The 27,396-nt window shown below is 43.2% G+C and overlaps 1 protein-coding gene and 1 pseudogene across 3 annotated transcripts in view; one reads left to right on the forward strand and one right to left on the reverse strand.

Annotated features, from left to right (window-relative positions):
* SPoCk (secretory pathway calcium atpase) overlaps positions 1–27,396 on the forward strand; it is a 131,594-nt gene that overhangs the window by 97,495 nt on the left and 6,703 nt on the right. For 2 of the 3 annotated variants that reach the window (XR_012829881.1, XM_075700922.1), the window contains exon 24: positions 10,274–10,359. Coding sequence is in view for 2 of the 3 variants with exons in the window: in XM_075700922.1 (XP_075557037.1) it covers positions 10,274–10,359 (86 nt within the window). In the remaining variant the exon portion in view is untranslated. Of the gene's footprint in view, positions 1–10,273; positions 27,362–27,396 lie in introns of those variants that run through there. The other variant, XM_075700918.1, reaches the window with a different exon arrangement.
* LOC142589522 (uncharacterized) lies at positions 16,225–18,111 on the reverse strand (annotated as a pseudogene).

Raw genomic sequence — 27,396 nt, forward strand, 5'->3', positions numbered from 1 at the left:
GTTAGCTCACTCCGAGATGCAGGTGTCCCTCATCGAAACCAAAATAAGCTCTTCAAAGCAGTGAAACACAACACTGAGGTGTTGTGCGTGGGCTGAGAGTATGCAAGGACAGTTGAGGTTTACTTACCAAATGTTGAGAGAGAATCTCACTTGTGACAAAGTTCAGGCCTCATACCAATGAGCTTCGTATCAGTTGATAGAAATTCCTCATATTCAAAAATATTTGCTCCTGTGCATTTCCTTTTTATTCGTATTTGAGAATGTATGACTTGATTTGCAATGGTTCTTACCATTTTCTTTCATATATTTTTTAAAGGTCGCTGTGCATTGTATTAACCCTGCCCTTCTGTTTTCTTTTTGAATTAAGTCTTTTTTAAATTTTTTTTTAACATGCCCATTAGAGAGTGGCAGTATCAGGTGACATGGTGTCAACCTGTCTTGACATAAAACGAAGTTCTTTGTCACTCAGGGAATTTTGCAAAGGCGCTCAGGGAAAACCTTGAACACTCAGGGAATTTGGAAATGTCAGCTTGGTAGACACCCTGAAGTAGTTGAATTACCACCAAGTTAGTCCCCCCAAGATATAGTTAATCAATTACAAAACAAAGAAAAAAGTCCTCATAACTAATTGCATCTCATCTGCAATCAAATAGCTCTCAATAGCCGTTTCCATACCTGCCAACTTTCCAAAATATTCTGTAAATATTACAAATTTGGGCTCGTTCTATGATATTACGAATGTTGCGAAAAAGTTGTAAAATTGTTGATAGACAGTGGCACATGTCAAAAGGTGCATGCAAAAAAAATTATGATGGAACCTTCTCTGCTCTTTTCTGGCAGTGTAAAACACCATATACTGTAGAACCTTGTTCATACATTTTGGAAAAAGTGCAAGAAAAAGTGTGTGATCTGTAGTCACTGAAAAATTTGGCAGACTCAATTGAACTTTACATCTATGTAATCAATCTGAAGCGTTGCACCAAATTGTTGCAGCATGAAATGCCAGTGCAAGCCAAAATAGTGGGGCCTGAGCAGCCCTAGGCGCGCATTGTTTTTGTGGCTTTGGCAAGCTTCATTTGCACTCCTTGAATTCATCCAGGGTCAGCAGCCTTTTTGGCCGGGGCATAGTGTAGCACTCTTCAATGAAGCACGCTAAATAAACTGGTTTATTGTTGGCGAACTTGTGCCTGGAAATTCAATACTAAGCATTCACACAATTTACAAGAAGAGTTAACAGGAGCCTATTCAACAGTCAACCTCATCTCCATGGCGAACACACTTTTAATGCGCCCTGAAGGCCAGGAGCCACGCCGAGACTTTTCATTGGGCGGGAGACTCGGGCGCTGCCGCGTGCGCGTGCACTTGAGACACGCACTGTATCGCCATGCGCGAGGCCTTGCTGGCACTCTTCCAAGGCGATCCTATGAGTAATGGCTAGGGGCTTTAGCACTGAGGCGCTTGGAAGGGTACCTCACGAGAGTGCTCGTAATGGGCATGTGGAAAGCTCTTTGCATCATTAGACCCCTCTGAAAACGCATCGTCCCAATGCGTGAAACAAATTGATCTGTAGATGTGTTTTCATTGCCTGTCGTAGTAAGGCTTCATGCAGACTACATGTACGACCTCCGCATGGTTGTGTTGCTTTGATCACTCTTGTTCATGAGGGATGACTTCGTTATTCAGGTCACCTACTCGGCGAATAACTTCGTAAGGTCCAAAGTATCGGCGAAGGAGTTTTTCACATAGTCCGCGACGACGCACTGGTGTCCATACCCACACTTTAGCGCCTGGGTGGTACTGAACTTCTCTGCAGCGCAGTTTGTAGTGGCTTGCGTCCCTACGTTATTCCTGGCGTATGTGGAACCAGGCTAACTGCCGGGCTTCTTCAGCTCGTTGTAGGAAGTCGTCAATGTCGTACGGGTTGTTGTCATCATCTACTGACAACATAGCATCCAGTGTGGTTGTTACTGTGCGGCCATAGACCAGTTGAAATGGAGTGACCTGAGTTGTCTCCTGTACAGCCGTATTATAGGCAAAAGTGGCGTAAGGCAAGATTGCGTCCCACGTCTTATGTTCGAGGTCGACATACATGGACAGCATATCGGCCAGGGTTCGGTTTAGACGTTCCGTCAGGCCGTTTGTTTAGGGATGATATGCAGTGCTTTCCCTGTGACTGGTGCGAGTCATCTTCATCAAACACTGCATCAAATCAGCTGTGAAGGCCGCTCCTCGATCAGTAATCATGACCGTTGGTGCACCATGTCGCAGTACTATGTTACAAACAAAGAAATTGGCAACTTCAACTGCCGTTCCTCACTCGAGGCAGCCAGTTTCAGCATATTTTGTTAAGTAGTCTGTCGCTACTATGATCCATCTGTTCCCTGATGATGATGTTAAGAACGGTCCGAGAAGATCCATTCCAACTTTTTGAAATGGTCTTCGGTGGGTCTATGGGTTGGAGAAGGCCAGCCGGTTTCACGGGTGGTGTTTTGCGCCTTTGACATTCGTGACATGTCTTCACGTAATGCTGCACCAACACTAACAGTTTAGGCCAGAAGTATCTGAGACGAATTCTGGCGAACATCTGGCTGACGCCTAAGTGACCCGAGGATGGTTCATCACGGCAAGCTTCCAAAATTTCCGGTCGCATGGCTGACGGTACAACCAGCAAGAATTTTTCCTGGTTGCATTCAAAGTTTCTCTTGTAGAGCGTATTATCTCGGAGGCGAAATGACAATAAACCTCTCATAAACATACGGGAGACTTGGAAGTCGTATCCTTCGAGGTGCTTGATGAGTGAGAGCAATTCTGTGTCGGCCCGTTGATGCTCGGCGATTTCCGAAGCTGTCATCGCTGTAAGGAACGGGAAATCCTCTTCTTCTGAAGGAATAGACTCCACTGGTGAGCGGGACAAGCAGTCAGCATTGTTATGTTTTCTTCCAGACCTGTATACAACAGTAATGTCGTATTCTTGGAGCCTGAGGCTCCAGCTCACAAGTCGTCCAAATGGGTCCTTTAGGTGTGCCAGCCAGCAAAAAGAATGGTGATCGCTGACTGCATGGAACGGCCTGCCATAGAGGTATGGTCGGAACTTGCTGATGGCCCATATGGCAGCCAAACATTCCTTTTCTGTTGCAAAGTAATTTGTTTCAGCTTTCAAGAGAGTGCGGCTAGCATATGCTATGACTTTCTCTTCCCCATTTTGCCACTGAACTAGAACTGCGCCGAGACCGAGATTGCTTGCATCTGTGTGGACTTCTGTGTCTGCTCTTTCGTCGAAGTGGGCGCGGATCAGTGGGGCTAGCAATTGTTCCTTTAATTAATTGAATGCAACCTCTTGTTCAGTATGCCACATGAAGGGTACGTCTTCTTTAGTAAGTTTCATTAGAGGTTCAGCAATTTTTTAGAAGTTTTCTACAAATTGCCTATAGTAAGCGCACAGCGCCAAAAATTGCCGTATTGTCTTCTTGTTTGTCGGCTTTGGAAATTGCGCAACAGCAGCAGTCTTGTCGGGATCCAGACCAATACCTTGCGCGCTAATTACATGACCCAGGAAACTAAGTTCTTGGAATCCAAACTGGCACTTTTACGGTTTAATGGTTAGGCCTGCCGAGCGGATGGCTTGGAGCACTAAACGCAGCATCTGTACATGCTGGTCGAATGTTGCGGAAAATACCACTACGTCGTCTAGGTAATCTAAGCATGACTGCCATTTGAGACCTCAGAGGACACTGTCCATCATGCGCTGGAATGTCGTCGGCGTACAGCAGAGGCCAAATGGAAGCACTTTGAACTCACACAGGCCGCCTGGGGTTACAAAAGCAGTTTTTTCACGGTCTCTTTCATCTACTTCAGTTTGCCGATACCCGCTCTTGAGATCTACTGAAGAGAAAAATTTTGCACGTCGTAGGCGATCCAATGTATTACAATACGGGGTTGGGTGTATACATCACGCTTGGTCACACTGTTCAATTTCCGGTAATCTACACAGAATCTCAATGTATTGTCCTCTTTTCTCAGAAGGACTATGGGCGACGCCCACGGTTTGTTTGATGGCTGAACGACATCGTCCTCAAGCATCTCTTGCATTTGACTTTTTATGACCTCTTGTTCAACCGGTGACACTCGGTACGGATGTTGGTATACTGGCCTGGTTGCTTCGTCTGTTATTATACGGTGTTTAACAATTGGTGTGCGCCGTAACTTTGACGAGGTGGAGAAACATTCTGCAAATTCATTTATAAGGTCCTCCATCATTTCTTTCCGGGCTGGCGACAGACTTTGGTTGATTGCAACTAATGTTACGGCGTCATGCGTAGTTTGGACAGCAGGCGGCCTTGACACTAAGCTACATACATCTGTGACTGCAGCAGTGCTTTGCAGGAAGGCGATGGCTGTGTTCTTTGTGATGTGCTGAAATTCACTTCCAAAGTTTGTCAGCAATACATCAGCACACCCATCGCGTAGTTGAACATTTCCTCGCGCTGCGCAAATACCTTGTTTCAACAGAAGCTCCAACATTGGCTTCCGCTATACTTTCCGAGTCGTTGAATGCTTCGTTTCTTACGTGAACCAGCATACTACATCGCAGTGGCATGATTATGTCATCGTTGGTAACCTGCAAGGCAACATGTTCTAGCTCCTCCGACTTGCACGCCTATAGCCTGCTTCGTAGAAAATGACATACTAGCATTCTGCAGGTTGATTATGGCACCATTTGTTAGAAGAAAGTCCATTCCGAGTATTACATCCTTTGAACATTCTGGTAGTACGACAAAACCAGCGATGTAAGAAAAAACTCGAATTCTGGTTCTCGCTGTACATCTACACAAGGGTAGGTGAGGTGCCCACATGAGGTGCCCACCATCCGTACGTATCTGGGGTCCACTCCACGGCATCAAAACTTTTTTCAATTCTTTGGTGAGTGCATATCTTACAAAAGAATAATCAGCACCTGTGTCAACTAATGCACTCAATTCATGACCGTCTATTGTAATGCGCAAGTCTGAAGAAATTCTCTGTTCACTTATCTTATTCATCCGCTTCTGTTTGTCGCGGTTGCTCGGTAAACTTGACGGAGGATCTTGGCTTTTTCGAACGTCAGTGGCCTCGCCTCCACAGGTCGCTCGCTTCAGTTTTCCGGACGTGGGCTCAGTGAACGACGCCTTGGTGGAATCGAGGATGGCCGTGGACTTGGTGATCGGTAGCATGCAGATGTTGATGATCGGGGATGGTGTTGGTATCTAGCAGCCGTGTCCTGTTGTCTGGTCAAGTAGTCCTGAATTTCGATGGGTCTTTCACCATTATGAGGACAAGGTGCATTTATCGTAAAGCCGCGAATACCTGCTCTGCGATATGGGCACATTCTGTAAAGGTGTCCAGCTTCTCCGCAATGGAAACAGAGTGGCGTTCGGTCAGTTGCACGCCACACATCGCTTTTTCGTGGCCTCAGCTCTGCTAGAAGGGGTCCACTGTGCAGAGTCGGCTCGCGGCTGCTGGGTGTCGCGAATGGAGCACTATGCCCGGTCGGTTGACATAACACATCAGCGTATGTCGGCACGCGATGCATCGGTGGTGGTTGTTCATGATGCACAGGCGGTTCCTCAGGTTCTGGCTGCAGAATGGCGTGGCAAACTTCATCCCGAATGATGGCGGCGAGAGTTGAAACTGTCGGCGTGGCTTCCGGTAGCTGCAGCTTTCAAAGCTCCTCTTTTACGATTGATCGCACCAGTTCTCTTAGCGCTTTGGTGTTACTGCCTGGGCCTGCCGACAGTAGAACGGCTGGTGCGCTGGTGACATCACGATTGTAGTGACGGGCACGCTGCTGCAGCGCCTTCTCTATGGTCGTCGCTTCGGTCCAAAACTCGGGAACACTGTGTGGTGGGTTGTGGACGAGTCCTGCAAACAGCTCCTGCTTAACGCCACGCATCAGATGGCGTAATTTCTTCTCTTCGGTCATGTTTGGATCAGCACGCTTAAAGAGACTGGACATGCCCTCGATATACATGCCGACCCTCTCGTTAGGGCGCTGGTTACTGGCTTGTAGAGCGCGCTCTGTCTTCTCTCGCCGATCAGTGCTAGCATAACTGGCAAGCAACTGTCGCGAAAATTCTTCCCATGAAGATAGCGCCGCTTCATGATTGACGTACCATGTCCTCGCTGACTCTTCCAACGCGAAGTACATGTTGAGGAGCTTCCGTGTCTCGTCCCAGCCGTTGAAATCTGCTACTCGCTCGAAGTGCTCTAACCAGCCTTGCACATCTTTGAACGTATCGCCTTGGAAGGACTTGGGCGTTCATGGTGGGTACACGATGAGCTGGGACGATGCCACTGGGCTGGTCATGGTTGCATCGTCGCTGCTAACTGTTGCCTGCACTGCTGCAGCAACAGCAAGTGGTCCGAACTCGGGAGGGTCTCCTTGGATGTGGCGGCTCGTGCATTGGTGTATTGGAGTCAGTTCTCTGGGTTCCAGTCGCTGAGGGTCGGGGCTCCATTCTCTTACGAACTGGGGACTTCCAATTATACCTCGCACCTCCACCAGAAATGTAGCACTCTTCAATGAAGCACACTAAACAAACTGGTTTATTGTGGGTGAACTTCTGCCCGGAAACTCAATACTAAGCATTCACACAATTTACAAGAAGAGTTAGCAGGAGCCTATTCAACAGTCAACCGTGTCTCCACGCCGAACACACTTTTCATGCGCTGGGTGCAACTGGGTGCGCCCCAAAGGCCAGGAGCCACGCCGAAACTTCTCATTGGACAGGAGACTCTGGCGCTGCCATGTCCGTGTGCACGCTAGACACGCGCTGTATCGCCATGCGTGAGGCGTTGCTGGCGCTCTTCTAATGGCGATCCTATGAGTAATGCCCAGGGGATTTAGCGACGAGGTGCTTGGAAGGGTACCTTACGAGAGTGCTCGTAACTGGCCTGTGGGGAGCTCTCTGTGGCAATATTAACAGGAAGTTTCGACGTACCCACTCTGGTGAGGCTTTCTTGTTTTCCTATGTCGTATAGACCCTTTTCGCAAAGCAGTTTGCTCTGGAGCAGTGAGATGGCGCTCTCAGCGGCGCGCTGTGCGTTGTCTCATGGGAGTGCACAAATACGAAGCCATTACCACTTCTGTCCTGCTACTCTGCGATCAGCTGTCGTAAATACAACTGCGTGTTTGTTAAACCACTGTGCTCTATTCATACTGCAAAATGTGGAACAGTAGAGGGAAGACGTGTGCAGTGGTTGCCTGCAAATAATGACACATTAAGGAAGGGAATGAATCTGTGTGGCCAAGTTCACGGACCACAGCTACATAACGACTGTCTGTGTTGCCAGCCACTCGCGATGCATGGCTTTTCTCGAGGATAAAAGAAAGAATTGCTCATCTGCCAGCGCTGTATCGCTGACCTCCAAAGAAAGGACCTCAACCCTGGAACATCTGGAGTTAAAACTGAGTACCGCACGTTGCGAAAGGAAGTAGCGCCACTTACTGGCGTAGTACTCACACGCAAACTTTAATCACACGAAACTTACGCCCACTCAATTACCAACGTATCAAGAATAAGTGAATGGGTGCACTCTTGAATCAATGAACCAAAACATGGTGATTATGACTACACCGACGGCACACGAATGTTTGAAGCTGGACGTTTCGTGTGGGTTCGCAGAGTAAACGAGTGACTAGTGATAATACATCTTTGCTAAAAGCTATTACCAAGTACAGAAGATTCACATTCCAAGCCTTGTGCACAGCAAGAATAAATCTGTTGCAACTGTGCACACCCACAAGCAATTAGGCAGAAAATAAACTATGATACAGTCACCGCACCTAAGAACGCTACTAGGTCAGAAACACGACAAGCTGCTTCTTTAGAGTGTTTGCCAAATAAAGAACGAAGAGCAAAACACACTCATCCTGATTTAATTTGCAAGCAGAAACTTTGTATAGCTTGGAACACATTTCTAGCCCCACTTCTAGTACAAGCTTCATAAATGCTGTTCGCGCAGTTTGCACTAGGTGTAATGACCCCTGGAAGTGCTTACATGTCCTCTGAAGCTTTGGCCAAGGCTTCATGTTGTCCACCCAGTCACCATCTACGATATCTGCCGAAACAGGTTTGCTGAGCCACACTGGTTGTCATGCAAATCCATTGTAAACACGGAGACAAGGGAGCAGTTGAGGCAAGCAATGGACCCATCACCATGTGATCAAACATGGTGTCGCCAACAGGACTGCCATAAAAAGGGTTTACAGTTTGTAAAAACGTCTATAGGGAACCCAACCGAAATCAAGCTGGTTGGCGACATGAAAATACGATGCTGCAAGAGCAAAACATGACATGCACTTCGTGCCGCTTGCAGCAGTGAACGGTGACACATTTGGGTGCACCATGTGCCCTGTGAAACATGGGAAGATGCCTATTGCCATAAGGTTGACAGCGATAGCTGTGAATGTGACATGCGAAGATCCACAGGGATATTTACTGGTACCGGAAGAGGAAACCAAGTGCTTGCCTATGTTTTCACATGACGTGGGCAGGCGAGAACTGTGGGGAAAGTGGCGCGGCACACTGCTCAATCGCGCACACCTCGCATTATTTCTTGTTAACATGTGACCTAGCGGCTGGAAAATGTGTCATACGATCGCAGTTTCACGATATATTAAACATTGGTGCCGAAAGATTCCGTTTTCCGGGAACGTATTAACCAGTGAAAAAGAATCTGTATTAGCTCATTTTTTTGTGTTTTTGATGATGAATGTTGCCACCAGGTTATCGTACGAAACAGTATCATATAAACGAGGTTCTGCTGTAATACCACAAGGATAGCCTCCTATAGACTTCTCAATGGTTGCACCTGAGGTTTTTCAGAACCGCTATGATAATGTCAGGGATCTTATAAATTTTTCACAGTAATGCTTAAAGAAATCAGATATTTTGTACTGGAAACTAGACCCGAACAGTGTTCCTTTAATGGGTATCTGACCGTACCCTTGAAAGTCTTATGGTTGATGGGCACCAGAGGAGTACTTGCTCTGGCAACTTTATTTAGACAAGTTGCTGAGGCAGGCAGTAGTAGTAATAAAAACATCTTTATGAAGGTGCTGGCTTGTGAGGTGTGGGGTAAAAGTATCGCCTCACTCATCTTTTCACTGTGGGAAGTCTGAACCAGCCTCCCAGATGTAAGAGAAAAGCATGCAATATGAAGTGTTGTTCAGGTATGTCTGTAGGTCATTTCAGTCTTTCATGCTGGCTTGGGCTGCATGACATCTGGTACTTTCAGTAGCTGGGCAAGTTCACAATAAGTGCAATTTGTCCACAGGTTTGTCATCTTGAATGCCAAATGGGGCAGCTAATGGTATATAAGTAACGTTCACTGGCACTGCTGTTTCGCTTCTACTTTTTTGTTATGTGAGGTGGTAGCATGACACCTAAATAAAGCCTGCATAGCATCACGTCATCTTTTCTGGTCTGCTCATAACGGATGACCACAGAACACAGAGGACACATGTCTGAAGACGGAGTCAGTTCTTGCGGTCTAGAATGTCGGTCTAGAATGTGTAGACTGGGGTCAGCAGTTCAAGGGGATGTGGTAGGATCTGTTTGATGTGTAGTCCACTTAGAAAGTAAGTCGGTACCATCATCTCCTGGTATGCCACATGGTCCAAAAACCCACTTGATAGTGATTTTGAAGTGCTGTTGTCTGTTGAACCTCCTGGAACATAGCGTGGAATGTACACACTTTAATTCTGCTAGTACTTCTGTAGAGTCTGTTCTAAGCACGATAGCTTCACTGCTGTTTACTATTACAAGTGGGATTGCTTTTATAGCGTCTCAAGTGGTTGATATCTCTCTGAATATAGACGTAATGTTTTTTGTTGCTTTCGTAAATTTCGGCGCACTGTCATGCCATGGTAAGCAGCAATGCGCTGTCTTTGTCAAGTGAAGTGTCGCTTTCCGCCTGTTGTGTTGTATCTGCAGGATTTTTACTATTTTTAAGGTTCACAGGTTGGCAAGTATACAGTAATAGGTAACGCTGGTTGTGTGTTGAGCCACTAATGAGTTCATTTGGAAATTGTCTCCAACATTCTTGTTCAGTGCGAGCAAAGAGGCCTTCTAATAGAAAAGTGTAACAAAAGTGAGACCCCAAATGCTGTAGCATGAGGAATCCACATAGCGAATATTTGTATATAGTTTTGTGGTCTCCGTTTGAAAGTTATTATTACATATATGGTGCCCTTAACATTTCTTTTCACATTTTTTTCTTCTTCTTTTTACAGATATTTGTCTCCTTGTTGGAGTATCATCAACTGTTTTTATTGTATCGGAGCTGAAGAAGTTCTTTGAAAGAAGCATTTCGAGAAGGGTGCGGAAAAAGCAGTTTTTCGGCTCGGATTTTGTTTAAAGTGCTGCACTTTGACTGTTGTTTCTGTAGGCCGACGTTATTCAATGCAGTCTCTGGATCCTTGAATGCCTTTATTTTTTATGAATTTTAAGTTGGCTGGCAGTTAGTATTTTAAAAACAGCCTTTATTTTTTATTTATATTTTTTATCTCCTTGCAGTGCAAAAGTGTCAATGCACAAAAGCATTCAGATTAGACATGGAAGAGTTGCGTAGGGTTTGCAGCTCATTCATCATGAACTATGTAAATAGTTTTTTGTAAATAACTGCAAGTGGGCAAGATCATGTGAAGCTGCAGGGTGAAGAGCTGAGACACTTTGCCTTATCATGTATGATTTGCACATTCAAAACTAACCAATGGTTGTGGCAACATTGTGGACAGGAAACCTGCAAAACTCTGGATTCTTCCTTTTCTGTACTCTTTATTTGACAAAGGTCCTCAATGTTCCTCTCCCCCACTGCCCCTCCCCTTTTTTTTCTTATAATTTACTTACGTGAATGTTTCAGTGATAAGTACATTCAGACATCTGCAACTTTTCATTATGCACATGCTTTGCTATTTTATTGGAGCACAGCGATAGTAGTGCCTTGCAAGATGCACAATAGAGAACCAGCAGAATCATGCCCATTCACACTGCATATTTCTCAAGTGAAATGTGTTTTTCTTTTTTCTTCTTCTTTACATGCCAAGAGGACATTTAATTTATTACAAATCATGATTCACTGACCCCAATGTTTAAGTTCTTGGCAAGAATACAATTTAGTATCCATGCACAAAATAGTAGCTGATGGTGTCAGAATGCAAGAATGTGATGTTCAGTTATTTAGCCATTATTTTTCTTTTTCTTTGGAGACTTTTCTTCTGGTTGTTTACAATTCTGTAATCTGGAATAGCTGTGTTGATAAGGCTTGTCCTCGCATCTATGTTTTAAGACTACAGCAAGCTCTCACTTCTATTCTTGTCCTTTCAAGTATCATGCCCATTTGTGTTATGGAGCACTATCCTATATATACTCCTACTCCCTGCCCATTCTTGGCTGCATTCGAGCTCAAAGAAAATTATGCATTGATTGTACAAGATTTCCAGGAGTTCCTAAAGTACACACTCTGGAAGTTTCATGTTTGAATGACAGATACAGAATATCGATACTGCACTTGTGGCTAAAGTGCCCTATTGTGGTACATCAATGCCTCTTTTGGATGCACATTTTAAAGGATGATAATATCCAGAAAAAAAAAATTATTTAGATTTGAAAACTGACAGTTCTGACTGTGTCAGTTCAGATAGCAAGCTCTCTGAGGACTGTTCGTGTTGAAACTGAGTCAAGCAAGTATATTTCAGCTGAGTGGAGCAGGCTGAATGTGAATTCCTTAGTAAATATTTGTGTAGTATATGTCCCTAGGTAAATGAGTATATTTCCAGAAAGATAGCTGTGCACAAGAAAAGAAACAAAGCATGGAAGCCTGGAATAGCTGAACACAGGCTGCAAAACTTGCACCTCTACATTGGTGAAATGTTCTCTGCAGTGCCTATGCACAGCTTTTGGCAGATGGTGTGTGAGTAGAATGCAATCATGTATTTAGTAGCAAGGCATCAATGGAATTACACTTCTTTGAGCCATTCAGCAGTAAAGACTGTATAATGTTGCCATATATCTTATGATATCTGTGTGAAACTTAGTTTAATTGGAAAACAGGGATAGTACATTGATCTTCATTAAGTATGACACTGTCAAATGTTCTTTATTGCATGCAACAAAATTTAATGCAGGTTGCATAGGGCAAATTACATTACATGCACAGTCCGCCAGCTTTCTTTGACATTTAGTGAGGTTATAGAACGAGACCATGTGTCGAGGGCAGATTTCCATGGCACATGCTGCAGTGGCAGACTAGTACCATTTGTACCAGTGACATTTTACAACTTCCAACTACAAAATTGTAACTTTTTTCTCTCTCTCTTTCTCTTCACTCTTAGTTGTCATGAGTGCCTTAAACAGAGAAAAGAAAATTTCTCAGTGCTTACCTATGTGTTCAGAGAAGACATGAATGAACCTGGGTTTTGTGAAGGTTGTTTGTACAGCATTCATTACTGAGACTTTCACACAGGACACCATATAAATTTATTTCATATAAATAAATGTGCAGTTAAACATTTTCAAGGTACAATTTAATGTAACTAAGTGACACAGGCCAATTCTCTGTGTCCTATTGTGGCCCAATAAAGGAAGTTGGCTGTACAGGCTTGAAATAAAAATTTGGTTAGACTGCTAACTCCTTACCACATGGTGTATCATAATATGGTACACAAAGACCAACTTCTTCAAACATAACAGAATTGGATTGAAATAAAATCTTACATATTTACCCAGAATCTGTGTATAACTCTGGAATCTTGGCCGCTCGTCACACAATATGCAAAAAGTTCATAAAATTATTTTTTCACCGCAGTTTACATGCCTGAAATCAATGTACAAAAAACACCAATGTTTGCTGTTTATCAGCCTACTGTGATGTTTTGAATGACAAAGACATTCGGGTGGTTCATTAAGTACTACTATATCACATATCATACAGCATGCAGTTATGGGTTATTTTGTAGAAGGGAGCAGGTATTTGTTTTCTCATGACAGAACAAATTTAGTGACAAACTAGAATGTTTCTATGGGCTATACTATTTCTTAACACTATTATACTATTTCTTAGCACTATTACTGTAGCAAATATGTCAGAAAATAAAAATGCCAGCAGTGTTTATGGTAAACATAGAGTGGGGCCTGCTGTGTTTCAAGGGCTAATGACAACAGCAGCAGCACATAACTCTTGGGAAGAGAATTAAGGTTGATTTTCAGCTTGCGCCAAGTTCGTAAAGACTGCAAACCAAATATTTACGCAAAAGAAAGCGCTGTAAACGACCCAGCCTATATGCGGATGCTATTAATTAGTCAAGGGTAACATCATCAAATTTTAACTCTTTCAGGGTCAATTTTTCTCGCCATATGCGATCGCCCAGCGTTGATTTTTTTTATTGCAGATTCCAATAATTCTGAGGGACCTATTTCGAAAAATATTTACCGTAATTTTTCTAGGCTGATCGTAAAGTGAAAAAAGTATATTTTTCATTGTTATATATGTACTCTTTATTCATGAATAACAACAGTAAAAAAGGAAATAAAGTTATAAGAATTAACAAGTTGATCCATTGTTATCCACATAGTTCAAGGCTTATAAAATGCGCACATGAGAATATTTCGCAAGTCTCAAATGTTCCTGCTCTTACACTCGTATTTATGCCTATAGCGTAATCAAACTGCGTAGGTGAGCACACTCAAGAAAACTGTGTGGTTGTGTGCCCATCAAAAAAGCAAAACATGTGACAAACTTCCGCTAATCTTCATCTTATCACCAACAAGAGGCAATTAGTTTTCACGAGTCTCAAAAAAAAAATAAAGGAAACGTATGCATGGTGGCATCCTTTATGCGCACCCCCGTGAGCAATAAACGAGCGAGAAACAGGCGGTCGCCCTTTGAGCGATTAGTGACAAGATAGCTATCAGTTTTGCGAGCGCAAGAAGCCAAAGCCGCCTGCAGAACAAAACCCAAACCGCCGCCCGACTGCACGGGCGCCAATGTGTGAGCAGTAGTATATAGACACGCTGGAGCAAATTAGCTCTAAAACAAACCATGCAACAAAAAGCGAGGTAGGGAGGCATGCGAAAAAAATTCCCTGTATTCCCACTTAGTGGCAGCACATGCCAGGAAAAAAAAAGTTAGAAAATTGGCGCACTTTTTAACCATACAGATGGCGCCGTAAATATACGGCATCAACCATTTTGGACTTGTTCGCGGTGCCGTATATTTACATCATTGGCCCTAAAAGGGTTAAAGAAACTTGTACTTGTGAGGAATGCAGTCCATTTTTTACAGCAAAGCTTTTAACTGTTTCAATGCTCCTGATATATTTTGTAGCTTTTCTGCGATTTGAATGTCTCTTTGTATATTTGTAAGATGTGTCGTTAACTGCATGGTGTATCATATATGATCTGCAACAACTTTCGCTCATCAAATCTCAGCCTCACATTTCTTTTAGAACGTTAAGGTTTGTTTGAGCATATTTGAGCTAAACAAAGGCTTGTCTAATTATGTCATTAGAAAATTTAAATTAATGTAATAAGGGATTAAATAAACCATTTGGAGCTTTTGGCGCATGTGGAGAATATTTGGTGGAATAGCAGAACTTCCCATGCACCTCATTCGATCTTACGTGTACACAAACCCCAATGCTGGTGACGTGACTGCTCTAATGTTGCACATATTGCACTTGTTACAATGAGCCTTGTTTCTTCCACCATTGACTAGGTTCCTAAAGTTCAGCCATTTGAAGCATAACAACAAAACCTGAGATGCTGTAACTTTTTTTTTCTCTGCTTACGAAGTAAAGGTGACGAGTTGTTAATTGTTAGCTGCCTGCTGTGTCATAATTTTTTTATGCAAAACTTTCTTTGGCTTATTCAAGGCACTTTGCTGTAGGTTGGTTCCTGTCTCACATAATTTAGGGCCTTTTCAATTAAAAAGAAAAACTTCACTTGTTCGATCATGGAATGGAACCTTGGGTCTCCCAGCGCAGCAGCCTGATGCTCTAACCATTAGGCCACGATTGCCCGGACACTTCTCTTGTGCCAACACCAATTAGCTATTTAAGCATGTGCAACATCACATAGCACAAGCAAAAGCATGTGTGCATGCATGTACCAGTTTCCATTCAGCTTCAGTCTTGCCACTGTCTTTCACGTGCATCACATCGCATAGCAACAAGCTGCTAACTAAAGCGGGAGCATGCCAGTTTCTCTCATTCTTCTTTTATGGCAGCCAGCGCTTTGAGACATGTTGTTGCCAGTGTTAGACTGCACTGGCAACAACATCTTTGGCAACAACTCCGGATTGGTGCACATTCCTTAGTCCTTTCTTTGTAGCAGTTAACTCTACGTAGATTTGTGACATCGTAACACCTTCAGTATCAGCCCAGGTCGTTATGGAACAGGTTGTAACAGGTCGTCTGAATATGAAAAAAAAAAAAAAAAATCAGTCATCATATTATCATCCGCGCAATTATCTTACTGCTGTCGTGACACACACGTTTATGTCACATACACAATTTCTTAACTTACATAAACATGTTGGTCCATCAGATAATGCTTTGCAGAGCTGCAAATGAGGCTAGATAGCTGGCTGCATGCAGAATTCTTTGCATTACATTCATTCCCACAGCATGTGGGATCTGCATAATTCTGATCTACTTTTGTTTTTGGCATTTTTCTACAGATTAAGCTAAAGTAAAATTTTTTTTTAAAGTTTCATTATTTGCAACCTAGCTCATGTTATTTTTTTGTTGGCTGGTTGCACATGGCCAGTCATTACCACAATGTGATATGAAAGGTGGCGCTGCCACCAACCTTTTCCATTTTTGTCACATCTGGCCTAATCACACTTATGAAAGTGGCCTATATGCTACTTGAGAAATGTGCCCTGTTAGCCCAGAGATCTTTGAGTGGGACTCCAAAGCTGTAACCATAAAGTGACCCTTGGGCTAAAGTGATAATTGTATTCTAGTCAGTGTGTCAGAAAGGAATGTTTTTTGTTCTAGTTTTAGTTTCATTCCTCTGAAAAAATTTCTGCTTTGGTTCTGCTCCGGATCGCAAAAAAAAAAAAATGATCTGTAACGGTTTGTAATGGTTTTTGTTTGCATGGAAAATTTTTTGAAGTAACGATCAAAACATGCTATTTTTCGCAATAAGTGAATTATTCGCAGATCATGCTTTGTGCTTTGAGTCAAGGCACTGAGCAAGATCTCAGAAGCAGCACATCATCGAGTGTACTCGCCGAAATGCTAGACTGCTGTTATGATAAAACTAACTTCAGCGCCAAGAAGGCCCTCTCCATGCTGACATGTGGCTGGCACACCAAGGGCTACTTGCGCTAATATGTACAGCTCTGGTTGCTGCTTTCTTCGCTCTTCCCAAAATTTAAACACATCCGTGCTCTCTGGAAAGTGGCTCTTTGTCAAGCATTTCCAGCAAGCATACAATGTTCACTAAGCCTAGCTTACTTGTCAAATGCAAACGAGCTCCAGCCTCAGCTTCTTTTGTCTTGAGAAATGCTTCAGAGGCATCTTCTGGTTCCTCTGGAGTTAGGGCAGCCGTGCTTTCTGAAATACAGCTGCTACCCTGCTTTTGCTGAAGGCCTGTAATTCACTTGTAGGTTTTGCTCAGGTGCATCTTCGTTTGACATTTCTGGTCAGTGGAAAGGAGAAGGCGATAGCGATGGTCCATGTACAGTGCTGCATGAAAAAATATCTGTATTGCAGAGATCTCGCTTTCGCTTCTTCATGGGTTGAACCAGAATCTGTGCAAATGGGATCGGTATCATTGAGGTCCTCATACAACACGTCAACCATACACCATAAAAATAATCAATTGTGAGTTGTTCTCTTTGAAGATCTTTCTGGCTTCTTGTGCCGGCTGAAAGGATTGTATGAGTATTTCTGCTTGTGCTCACATGCTACCAGTCCACCTTGTGGTCCCTTCGTCCGATAGAAAGTCCTCAGTGAAGTCCTTTAGTTCAATCAACCTGTTTAACATGTTCAACTTCAACATCCATCGTGTCGGGCAATCGATGACAGGCTTCTTTAGCGCTAGCTTCCTTATCAAGCCCATAGCACTTTTACGCGGAGTTTCTTCACAAGCGCACAACACTGTGACGATAGTGTAGGAACCTGACTCCTTAAGAGCATCGCTAACGGTCAGTTGCAGTGTGCACAGCACACATGACACCTAACATAAAGTCTGCGTCATCAAGACTAAGGCGCTGGGCATGTCATCTTCTGAGTCATCTAGCAGAGAGTTGTAATACCGAAATTCAGGGTTGCTGCTATCGGCTTCTTCGTCTGAGCTGGAAGCATCAGTTTTGTCGTCTGTTTCGCTGAGAATGCCAACAGCCTTTAGCATGTATGCACTATTATCAGTTGTAATGCTGTACACCTGGGTGACACTGAAGTCATAGCGACATAGCATGCTTTTCACCTGTAATTTCAGATGTTCAGCAGTGTGTCTGTCGAAAAGTTCCTTCATGGCCAGTAGTTGAAGAATTATTTATGCCAAGCAGAGCTCTCCATGCGCAGTCAATTTTTAAAGAAAGCATCCATTTTCTAAGTGACTGAGAAATTTCCTCTCGCGTGCTCTTCACTTCTTTGTGGACTCTGTCTTTAACAGTCTCCGCTATGATAGACCGTTTGGTACCAAGTGCTTTTAGGACAGGATCAGTTACTTCGCAAAAGCCAAAGTCATTGACAAGCAGAAATGGCAAACTGTTTCTCGTGACTAGTTCGATGCAACTGTTCATTACGCTGTCCGCTGTTATATCAAGTGAAATGCAGTTCCACGAAGTATTCTGAAGCATGCGTCGCATATCCACTTGCCTGAGCTTTGCCGTAGGAAAGCCTTCAGCCTCGTCCGATATGAAGCGCTTTGTGGACTTGGCTTTCTTGGTGAGAATTTTGTCATACACCTCCTTGTGGCGCTGCTGCAGATGACATTACAGGTGTTCACCGTTGTCGCCTGAAACTGCGTGCTGGGGGTCGTCAGTCTGGCATGTTGATTTGTTTGAGACACTGTCATACTTGAAATATCTTTGAGCGCGATTGGTTCTGTCGCATCCCATTTGGGCGAGCTGTAAACTTCCCTTACCAAGACCTGTAGAAAACGAAACAATAAGCTCTGCAGCGCGCAAACACCTGCTCCGAGCTCTGCTACGATTCCTATCTGTTAGTGCTGCTACTGCTAGTCCACCGAGCGGCATGTTTTGATTAGTGGCATGTTCAACCGGCTGTCGCTCACATCATCCCTGTTTGATATACACGCTGATGCTGATGTTGCCTGACGTCGGTTGTTTCGGATTGCCACTTTCCCCTTGAACCGAAAACTGATATAAAATATTTCAGTTTAACTCCAAAATAAAATAATAAGTAATGTTTCGGCTGTTTTCATTCCACTCAAAAATATAGATATTTTTTAATTCTTGGTTTTCGTTTCGTTCCGACACACTGATTCTAGTCCTACTCACTCTTTAGTTATTGGCTCAAGCAATATTAACTGTGATTACCTTTGTGGTGCAGGAAAAAACAAAAATGGCGCAAAATTGGAATGGAAAAAATTTTCTCCTCAAATGCCACCCCAAATGCAGTTATACCTTAATTCTTTATGCCTATTCTGAAAGATCTCATGTCACTCTAATAATTGAATAGAATGAAAATTTTTACACACATTCAAAATGCTGTTGCAGATAAATCTCCAAGGCATTCCATTGATGATTTGCATGACGTTTGGCCTGCACACTCTAGTGCAAAGCTTATAGTTCCTCAGCTCTCACATTAATTTTGTTAGACAATTGCCTAAATCTGTCAACAATAGGGTTTTTTAAGTAGTGGAAACAAAATTAGCAGATGCTATAGGTTATGCATACGAAAGTACCCAACCAAGAGTGGGCATATTCACTCTCTTCGACCTTGATTTTGGGGTATCACAAGCCGTTTGCACCCCTTATTTCTAAAACTCCAATGCTGAAAATGGCTATGAAGAGAGGAGAATGTGGTGAATAGAAATGATCTTAAAAAAAAATGACATTAAAAAAAGTGGTCCAGCATTTCTTTTCTGCAGTGTCCTGTAGTGACTTGGGTGCATTCAGGTAAAATGGCTGCAGGTAAATCGGTGTCAATACTGAACACTGAACAAACAGGCTATGGCTTGCCATTTCAAGAATGAGTGCACAGTATGGTTCAGCATACTTTTTGTTAATTAGATGTTTTGTAGTCTGACTTGGGCCAAATTAATTTGCAATTAGGCACTTTTAGTTCATTAAGGTACCAGTGTCTGGTTCCATTATTTGCGAATGAATGGCAAGTTACAAAGGCAAGATTCAATAAAATCCCCTTAATGCTAACCACAAGATCTTTGTCAGCTTTATAGGTCAAGCTTTTTTTTTTCTTTGGAACATGTACCATTGCTGCACACATTTATTTTATTATAGGTTGCAGTATATTTGTTTTGTGTGCCCACTTTACCCCGCCATTGCAGACGTGGGGGCTTTAAGCATGACAAGGGTTTATGGTGTGCATGCCATATTGCATGTGGGCGCGACTTCATAGCATGTTTTTTTTTTTTTTTTTTCGTTGTAGTGTTTTTCTTGTGTCACGCCTTTCTCAAAATATGCAGTATTTGGGCATCTTAACAAAGTTGACAACATCTCATTGCAACATGTTGCAAACCATTTGGAGCAAACTACAGCAAGAAATGTTTTATAATGGACTAGCTTGGTTTCTCATTCTCAAACATGGTTTGTAGCAATCCTTGAAAAATATTGAAAATAATTGTTTCCTGTCCTTGTCTATCAAAACACCATTTTCTAGACCTTGAAAAGGCTTAAATTTTAGAGTGCTTATAAGTTCCTGGCTTTTTTCTCCTCTTTTTTGAGAATTTTGTTTGCACATCTGGCCTTTCCTTCGTCTGGCTTCCCTTTGTACTGTAATGAAAAAAGATTGCGTCTGTGCATGTGTTAAGCACAATCTCTCTTTGCATAAACGCTTTCTCAGACCCTTGGAAGTTGCAGGAACTGCAATGAACCCTGTGAAATATCCAGCACAATAACTACTACGCCATCAAGTATCCTACGATGAGCTTACATCAAGGCCTTGCTCTGTCTGAAGCTGGCTATAGCAAAGTGATTTGTCATCCTTGTAAAACTCTTTACAACTTGGTCATGCAGCATGTGCAATTATCTCAGTTGAGAGATTTTACATTGTAATATAACACATTTCATATTTAAAAAAACACTGGTAATGTTTGTGCTAAGCTCATTTTCTAGACAGACAAAAAGCCAACTATAGCTGGTAAACGTAATTTGGTTTTAGTGTTACTTCATGTAGTTGTGCACTGTAGACCCAAGTTCCCTTGCTAGTAAACTTCTGAGTATTCATACTAGTATTGGCTACTGAGCTTGTCCTTTGTTGTCATTCCATTCTCCTTTATATTTAGTTTTGTTCAGCTTCTAGCTTTTTACCTGGCCACATTATACAAGAAGTGTGGTGTTCTTGAACTGCTCCTTATGTAGTGGTCATGGGAGTTCTAAATTAATACATGTACTCCCACAAAGTGAGAGCTTGCTGTTTGTGTATAGAGCAAGAGAATGTATTCAAGGTGAATAGCATAAAGTATTATACCACGTGTCTCTTTTTATTCGTAACACTGCTAAAGAAACTGTCGTATTTGGGCCCCAGCCGTTTTCGCATATCTGCAAAAATGGCAAAACAATTTAATTACTTACTTTAGGGCATATGTTGTAATTGCGAAATTAAAGCCAAAGAGTGGTGAAGTCATGTCTGCTTAGCAGAAATCTTATAACTAGTACCACTTTTGTGATATCTGTCATCAAAATCTGCTAATATACCTTGGCGTTTCAGTTAAGATTGTCCTGAAATGTCAGAGGCACGCTTTATGGAAAAGTTCACTAGAATGCCAGTGTATTTCGTAGCACATTTTAAGGTCTCATCATCTAAAAAAAGATGCTCGTTGCATAAAAAAAATACACCTGTTATAATGCTGCTTTTATATGGAAGTCTATGGATTCTACTAGCTCTTAGTTGCACAGTTACTGTCCTACTATCCACTAAGAAATGGTGTATTTGATTTCTTTTCCTGCGTAGTTCTTTTTGCAGAAAGAATTTAGGATGAAATGAATTATTCTACTTCTGTGCTGTCATTTCTTTAGTCTTACTTTTATTGCAATTTTTGACATTGTTCTACAATGTCAATTTGCTCATGTTTGGTTGCTTCAGGCAAAATAACACCGTTTTGTCAAACATTAAACATGAAATTCATCATGCTTTATGATAGCACAATATTTATCATGATGAACAAACATGTCTTGCTCATCTGAAAAATCAAGTTTGTGAAGTCACTTTCATGTGTGTTAAATTTTCATTCTGGGAATTTTTTTTTTTTTTTTACGTTAGCATGGGAGGAGAATGAAGTGCTGACATACCAATTTCAGCTTCTTTAGGTTTACTGCACTGCTTTGGCGACACAAAATACAAGAAAGAATGAAGACATACAGCTCCAAACTGAATTGTTTACTAGGATGTGTACGTCAGATATACTGTAGAACCTTGTTCGTATGTTCTGGAAAAAAAAATGCGAGAAAACACATACTAACTGGAAAGACGCATGTTCCTAAGTCGCAAGAAATTTGGCAGGCTCAACTGTAGTTGACATATACATAATGTGAAGTGTTGTGCGAATCGTTGCGGCAGGAGACACGAGACTCGTTTTGTTTTCCTATTTCGTACTGTTTTAAGATGGCAACGGGAAACCGAAACGAAACGCGACTCTCGCATCGCACTGCCGGCAGCAGGGAACGGCGGCGCGTTTGGGTTATCGCCTACTTTTTTAAAAAACTTGCAGTATGCTTTCAACGGCACTACGCCCCATGCGCTCTCAAGCAAGCAGATGAATATGATTACCACAGTGAGTGAGTGAGTTAGAACTTTATTTAGGTCCTGAGGGGAAATCAATCCGGCGGCTCCACCCAGGTCGGGGACGGTAGACAGAGTCCTTCGGCGATGGCCCGGGCCTTCTGGACAGCCTTGAGCTGAGCGATGAGCTCTGTGGTTCTGAGTGCTGAGCCCCAGGAAGACTGGTCGGGAAAGTCTGTGCTCGCGTTGGCAGGGCACAGCCAGAGCATGTGTTCGAAGTTGTTGTATTCGTGGCTGCAGTGTGGGCATTCAGTAGGAAAGTCAGGATTGATCCTGCTTAGTGTTGTTGGTGTGATGTATGTCCTAGTCTGCAACTGTCTGTAAGTGACGGCCTGTGCTTTTTTGAGCTTTGGGTGAGGAGGAGGAAAAATTCTTCGTGATAACCTATGATTTGAAGTGATTTCGTGGTATGATACGAGCGGGTCTTTGTTCTCTAGGTCCCGCCAGGCTGGGTTGAAGCGAGAGGGCGGACCGCAGACGCGGAGTGTGAGCTCTCACGCCAGTTGGTGTGCCCGCTCGTTCGGATTAGTCAGGAGGTCCGGAAATGTTGCCCATGTGGGCCGGGAACCATGTGATGTGTGGGGACGTGAGGTTATTTCCTCCCGTTTTTTGGAAGAAGATGGTGTTGGTAACCGTAGCTGCTTTCCTAGAGACAAGAGCCGACGAGATGGTTCTAATAGCTGTTCTTGAGTCCGAGTAAATGACTGACGCTCCTGTGCAGCTTCGAAGGGCCACCGCGATGGCCATTTCTTCTCCTTCGTGACTGAAGTTGGTAACTACCGTGGCTGCGTTGACGAGTGAGTCATGGGTGTCCACCACAGAGACCGCGTAGACACCTCGATTCCCATATCTGGCCACGTCAACGAAGAGGACTTGCATTTCGTTACGGTTGATGTTGTCAAGGATTGCCTTCGCTCTCGCTTTTCTCCTCCCTTCATTGTGGGTGGGGTGTATGTTTCGTGGGATAGGATCAACGGTTATTAATCTCCTGGCGTTTGTGCATAGTTGCCACTTCTCTGGTGGCATGAAGAGGGGCTGTATGCCTGCTTCTAGTAAGATCTCGATGCCCGCCCTTGTGAGTGAGAGCCGACTAATTTGGGAGTTTCGCTGTGCTTCAAAGAGTTCGGTTGCCGTGTTGTGTAGCCCCAATTGGAGGAGTCGTTCCGTGCTAGTGTTTCTAAGGAGGCGTAGGACCTTTTTCAATCCCGTTCTGATTAGTGTATCAATTTTATTCAGCTCCGTCTTCTTCCAGTTGAGGAAGGGGGCGGCGTAGGTTACGTGGCTGATGAGGAAGGTGTGAAATGCTTTCATGAGGTTGTCCTCTTTCAGTTCGTCCCTTTTGCTGGCGACCCGCGATATGACCCTGGTGAAGTTGAGGGTGCTCTTTGTGATGCGTTTTAGTGCCTCCGCGTTGTCATTGCTGTGAGTCCCAATGACCATGCCTAGGACCTTGATTGTATTACACCTGGGAATGTTTCCTCCGTCCCTGGTGTGTAGGTGAACGGGGAGGGAGCTAAGGGGCTGTCTCAGCCTGGGGCCTTGTTTGCACAGAAGGAGCTCCGATTTGCTGGGGGAGAGCTTCAGTCCCGTGTTTGCAAGAAAAGCTTCCGTGGTGTCCAGCGCTCGCTGTAGGTTCTGCTCCAGCGTGCCTAGCGGGCTGCTCGTGGACCAAATGGTGATGTCATCGGCGTAAATCGCGTGCCCTACTCCCGGGACTTTTGAGAGTTTGTTTGTGAGATCATGCATTGCGATGTTGGAAAGAAGCGGCAAAAGCACTGACCCTTGCAGGGTACCGATGTTACCTAGCATGTGCTTTCTGCTTCTGATTTGTCCGACGTTTATGGTGGCTGTTCGGTTATCCAAAAACGATCTTATGAAATTGTGAAAATTTACTCCGAGATCTAAAGTGGAGATTTCGTTGAGGATGTGCTCGTGCCTGACTGTGTCGAAGGCCTTGGTTAGGTCGAGCGCCTGGATGCCTTTTACATCCCTGGATTTGTTGTCTATGACGGCGTTCCTGATGAGTAGCATGGCGTCTTGTGTGGATATTGATTTTCTGAAGCCCATGAGATTGTGGCGGAATAGGCCGTTTTCTTCAATGTGCTCTCCAATTCTATTGTGGATGGCTTGTTCTGCGACCTTCCCGAGGCACGACGTAAAGGAGATGGGTCTCAGATTCTCTGCGTGAAGCGGTTTTCCGGGTTTGGGGATGAGGACTACATTGGCAGTTCGCCATTCGTCCGGCACCTGGCCTTCAGCCCATACCTCTGTAATTTTGCTCGTAATGATTTGTATGGCTTTGTCATCTAGATTTCTGAGTAGTTTGTGTGTTAGTCCGTCTGGGCCGGGGGCCGAGCGTCCGTTTAGTTAATGAAGTTCACCACAATGGGGGTGGGAGTCGATAGCTGTGAATGCGGCGTGCAAGGACCCGGGAGCAGATTTGCTGGTACTGGAATAAGAAACTGAGTGACCACCGGCGTTTCCTTGTGATACGGGCGGGCGAGTATTGCAGGGAAGCTGATGCGGCGGGCGGCTACTGTTCTCGATCGCGCCCGCCTCGCGCCTTGTTTACATGGGGTCTAGCAGACAGAAGACGTATATGATCGCAGTCTACAGCAGGGAACGGCGGCGCGTTTGGGTTGTCGCCAATCAAAAGCGTGCAGTACGCTTCCAACCGCACCACGCGCTGTGAAACTGATGGTGAAGATGTCCATTGCAATAGGCATGGGATATTGCAACTGGCAAATGTATCATACGATTGCACATTGGCGATGTACTGAACATTGGTGCCGAAATATCGTGTTTTCCGGGAACGTATTAACCGGTAAAAAAATAAGCGTAGCTTTATTGGTTCTTTGTGTGTGTGTGTTCTCGATCACTAATGTTGGTGCCGGGAAATCATATGTAACGGGATTATATCAGCGAGGTTCTACACTATATGACATGAAAGAAGGAACTGAAAAACCATCATAGTTAAAGTAATTCTTAGTGGTTTTTGCATGGTCACAGGTGGCAATTTCCAGCTGTTATTTACGTGTAAATATAAAAGCAGGTACTTCAAAGCCACTGATTGTGTGTTCACATCACTTCCTAGTGCATTCCTTGGCATTAATTGTACTTACATTATCTCGTTTGCAGTCTTTGAGCCACATTGAAACAAGGTCTGAATTTTCCTAAAAATATGTTCAGGTCAGCAGCATACAAAGTATGCCGGTAAATTTTCCAAAGTCTCTAGCATACCTGTAGCATACCTATGGTCCCTTAGTCCAATATAAATATGGCTTTCTGCCCTACGACTTCCTTCAAGCAAAAAATATTTAATATATCTCATTATATACACTTGGCAATTTTATTTGTATGACTTATAGCAGATTTACGCTTACCAAGTACTAGGTACTATGGAACAACTAACTGTCTTCTTCCCTATATAAGCACACAGATACATTAATTGGGTGTGTAGAGGATGTTGTGTATAAGATACCATTCACTTACAAGATACGCATATCTGACTTTACTGCGCACATAACAGCAGGACAAAGAACTTTGCGATTTCTGTAGAACACAGAATGCACAAAACTGTCTCTGTACTGCCTTTCATGTCAATTTGCCATGCAGCAAGAAGGAAGGATGGCAGAAAGGGGGGGGAGGGAGTCTGTACTGTAAAAGAAATGTCACGTGGGCCCTTGGCTTTGATATGAGAGAATGCCAGAGAGAAATGTCACTTACTAGCACTGGTCGAGGCAGTGGGAGAGAGTCTTTGCCATAAGGATGGTACCTTGCCTCTTCACATGATGACCTTGCAAGATTTGATTTGCTTATCTCTCTCCTACTACTGGACATTTTTATAATTTGTTGTGGTTAAACGCTTTCTACATGGCACTACAAAATTTTAATGTATGACTAAGGTTTCTGATGGGGCTTGGTGAGGGCCCTCCTTTTAAGGTAAGAAATGCGCTACATTGTCAATGGCATAGTTAAAAGCAGTTTTGAAATTTATGAGCACCAGCAGGAAACTGCCGTGTGTGCTGGAACAAAACCATTACTGATGACTTTTACTGTACCCATTTTGTTTACGCTTGCATGGCCGTGTGTCTTATTGCATTTCATATCACCAAAGCACTGCAGTAAATTCAGTATGTAGCAACGAGCACTTGCTGAATCTTTGTTAATTTTATTGCATGTTAAAGGACCTCTCATCATTGAAGTTGATTCAGAATGCACCACTACAGCATCCCTCATAGCCCAGATGTTGTTTTTGGATGTTAACCTTGATCACGTAATTATTATAATAAACAGAATGTCATAGTATAGCACGTGGCAACAAAGGAGGGTATACAATTTCACTGTGGCCATCTTGCCACTATGTGCTATATCACTGTGCCAGTCTATGGTAAAAAATTGTACTCGCAGTCAGTTTGCCCAAATTTCTGTCCTGCAACTATGCTCTTTTTGTTTCCTGCATAAAGAAATGCTATATATTGTAGTGTGTTTAAACATTTCATTGGCCGTGCATACCTTAAATGCATGCAGCAGGAAACGTTTTCTGCAGTAATTGCTTGGATGTAGCACATACTGGTTTAACGTGGCATTCTTATTAAAGATGAAAATGAAATGGCATGAAAACAGGACAGAGATAACGGACACACACACCAAGAACTATTTCTATGATTGTATTGTCTTTGCCACGTCTCCTTTTCATCTGTATTTTCCTTCGAACAATTCACATGAACTCTATTTTGCAATGCTTTTATGCCATGTACCAATAATTCCTGAAAAGTGTGATGTTGTGCAACCAGTATGTTCTAGTTTTCTAGAGTTTATTTAGGTGTGCACAATTCAGTGAACTTTGGTTATACAGCAATGATTTACAGCAAACACCATCGTAACCAAATTTTGTGCCATCAAAGCAGATGTGATAGTGCACCCTTGAAGCTTTTTCAAGGAGGTATAGCACCATACAGAATTTCCAGATGCTGCCTTTACAGTGTGATTTGTGATTACGCCATAAAATGTTGCAATACATTTTTACTGCTGTATGTAGAGTAGCATTGTACTGCACAGAAGCCTTGCCTTGAACTGCTGTGAAGATACCTCGCATGTGCCACATTGTAGTTTGTGTGGTAACCAAACTAAACTGATCTTGTGCTTGCTGGTTGCTGCCTAAACTCTAGTATGTTGCAAAAGTATGTGAAAGATTGCATAGAAAAGAAAATACTTATTTCTACCCAGCACATATGCTCGGCTATGCTGCACGGTTGTTCAAAAAAAAAAAAAAAATGGTTAGATAGCCTTGTGTCAGCAAAAAGTGTTTTGGCTTTATCATGCACTGAATCTCGCATGATACCTGCAATTTTTTACATTGTGATTAAAATAATTTATGCATAATATGTCTAAATGCTGACTGAATGTGCTTTGTACAT

Source organism: Dermacentor variabilis, chromosome 1 (assembly GCF_050947875.1).
Source record: "Dermacentor variabilis isolate Ectoservices chromosome 1, ASM5094787v1, whole genome shotgun sequence".
NCBI lineage: Eukaryota > Metazoa > Arthropoda > Arachnida > Ixodida > Ixodidae > Dermacentor > Dermacentor variabilis.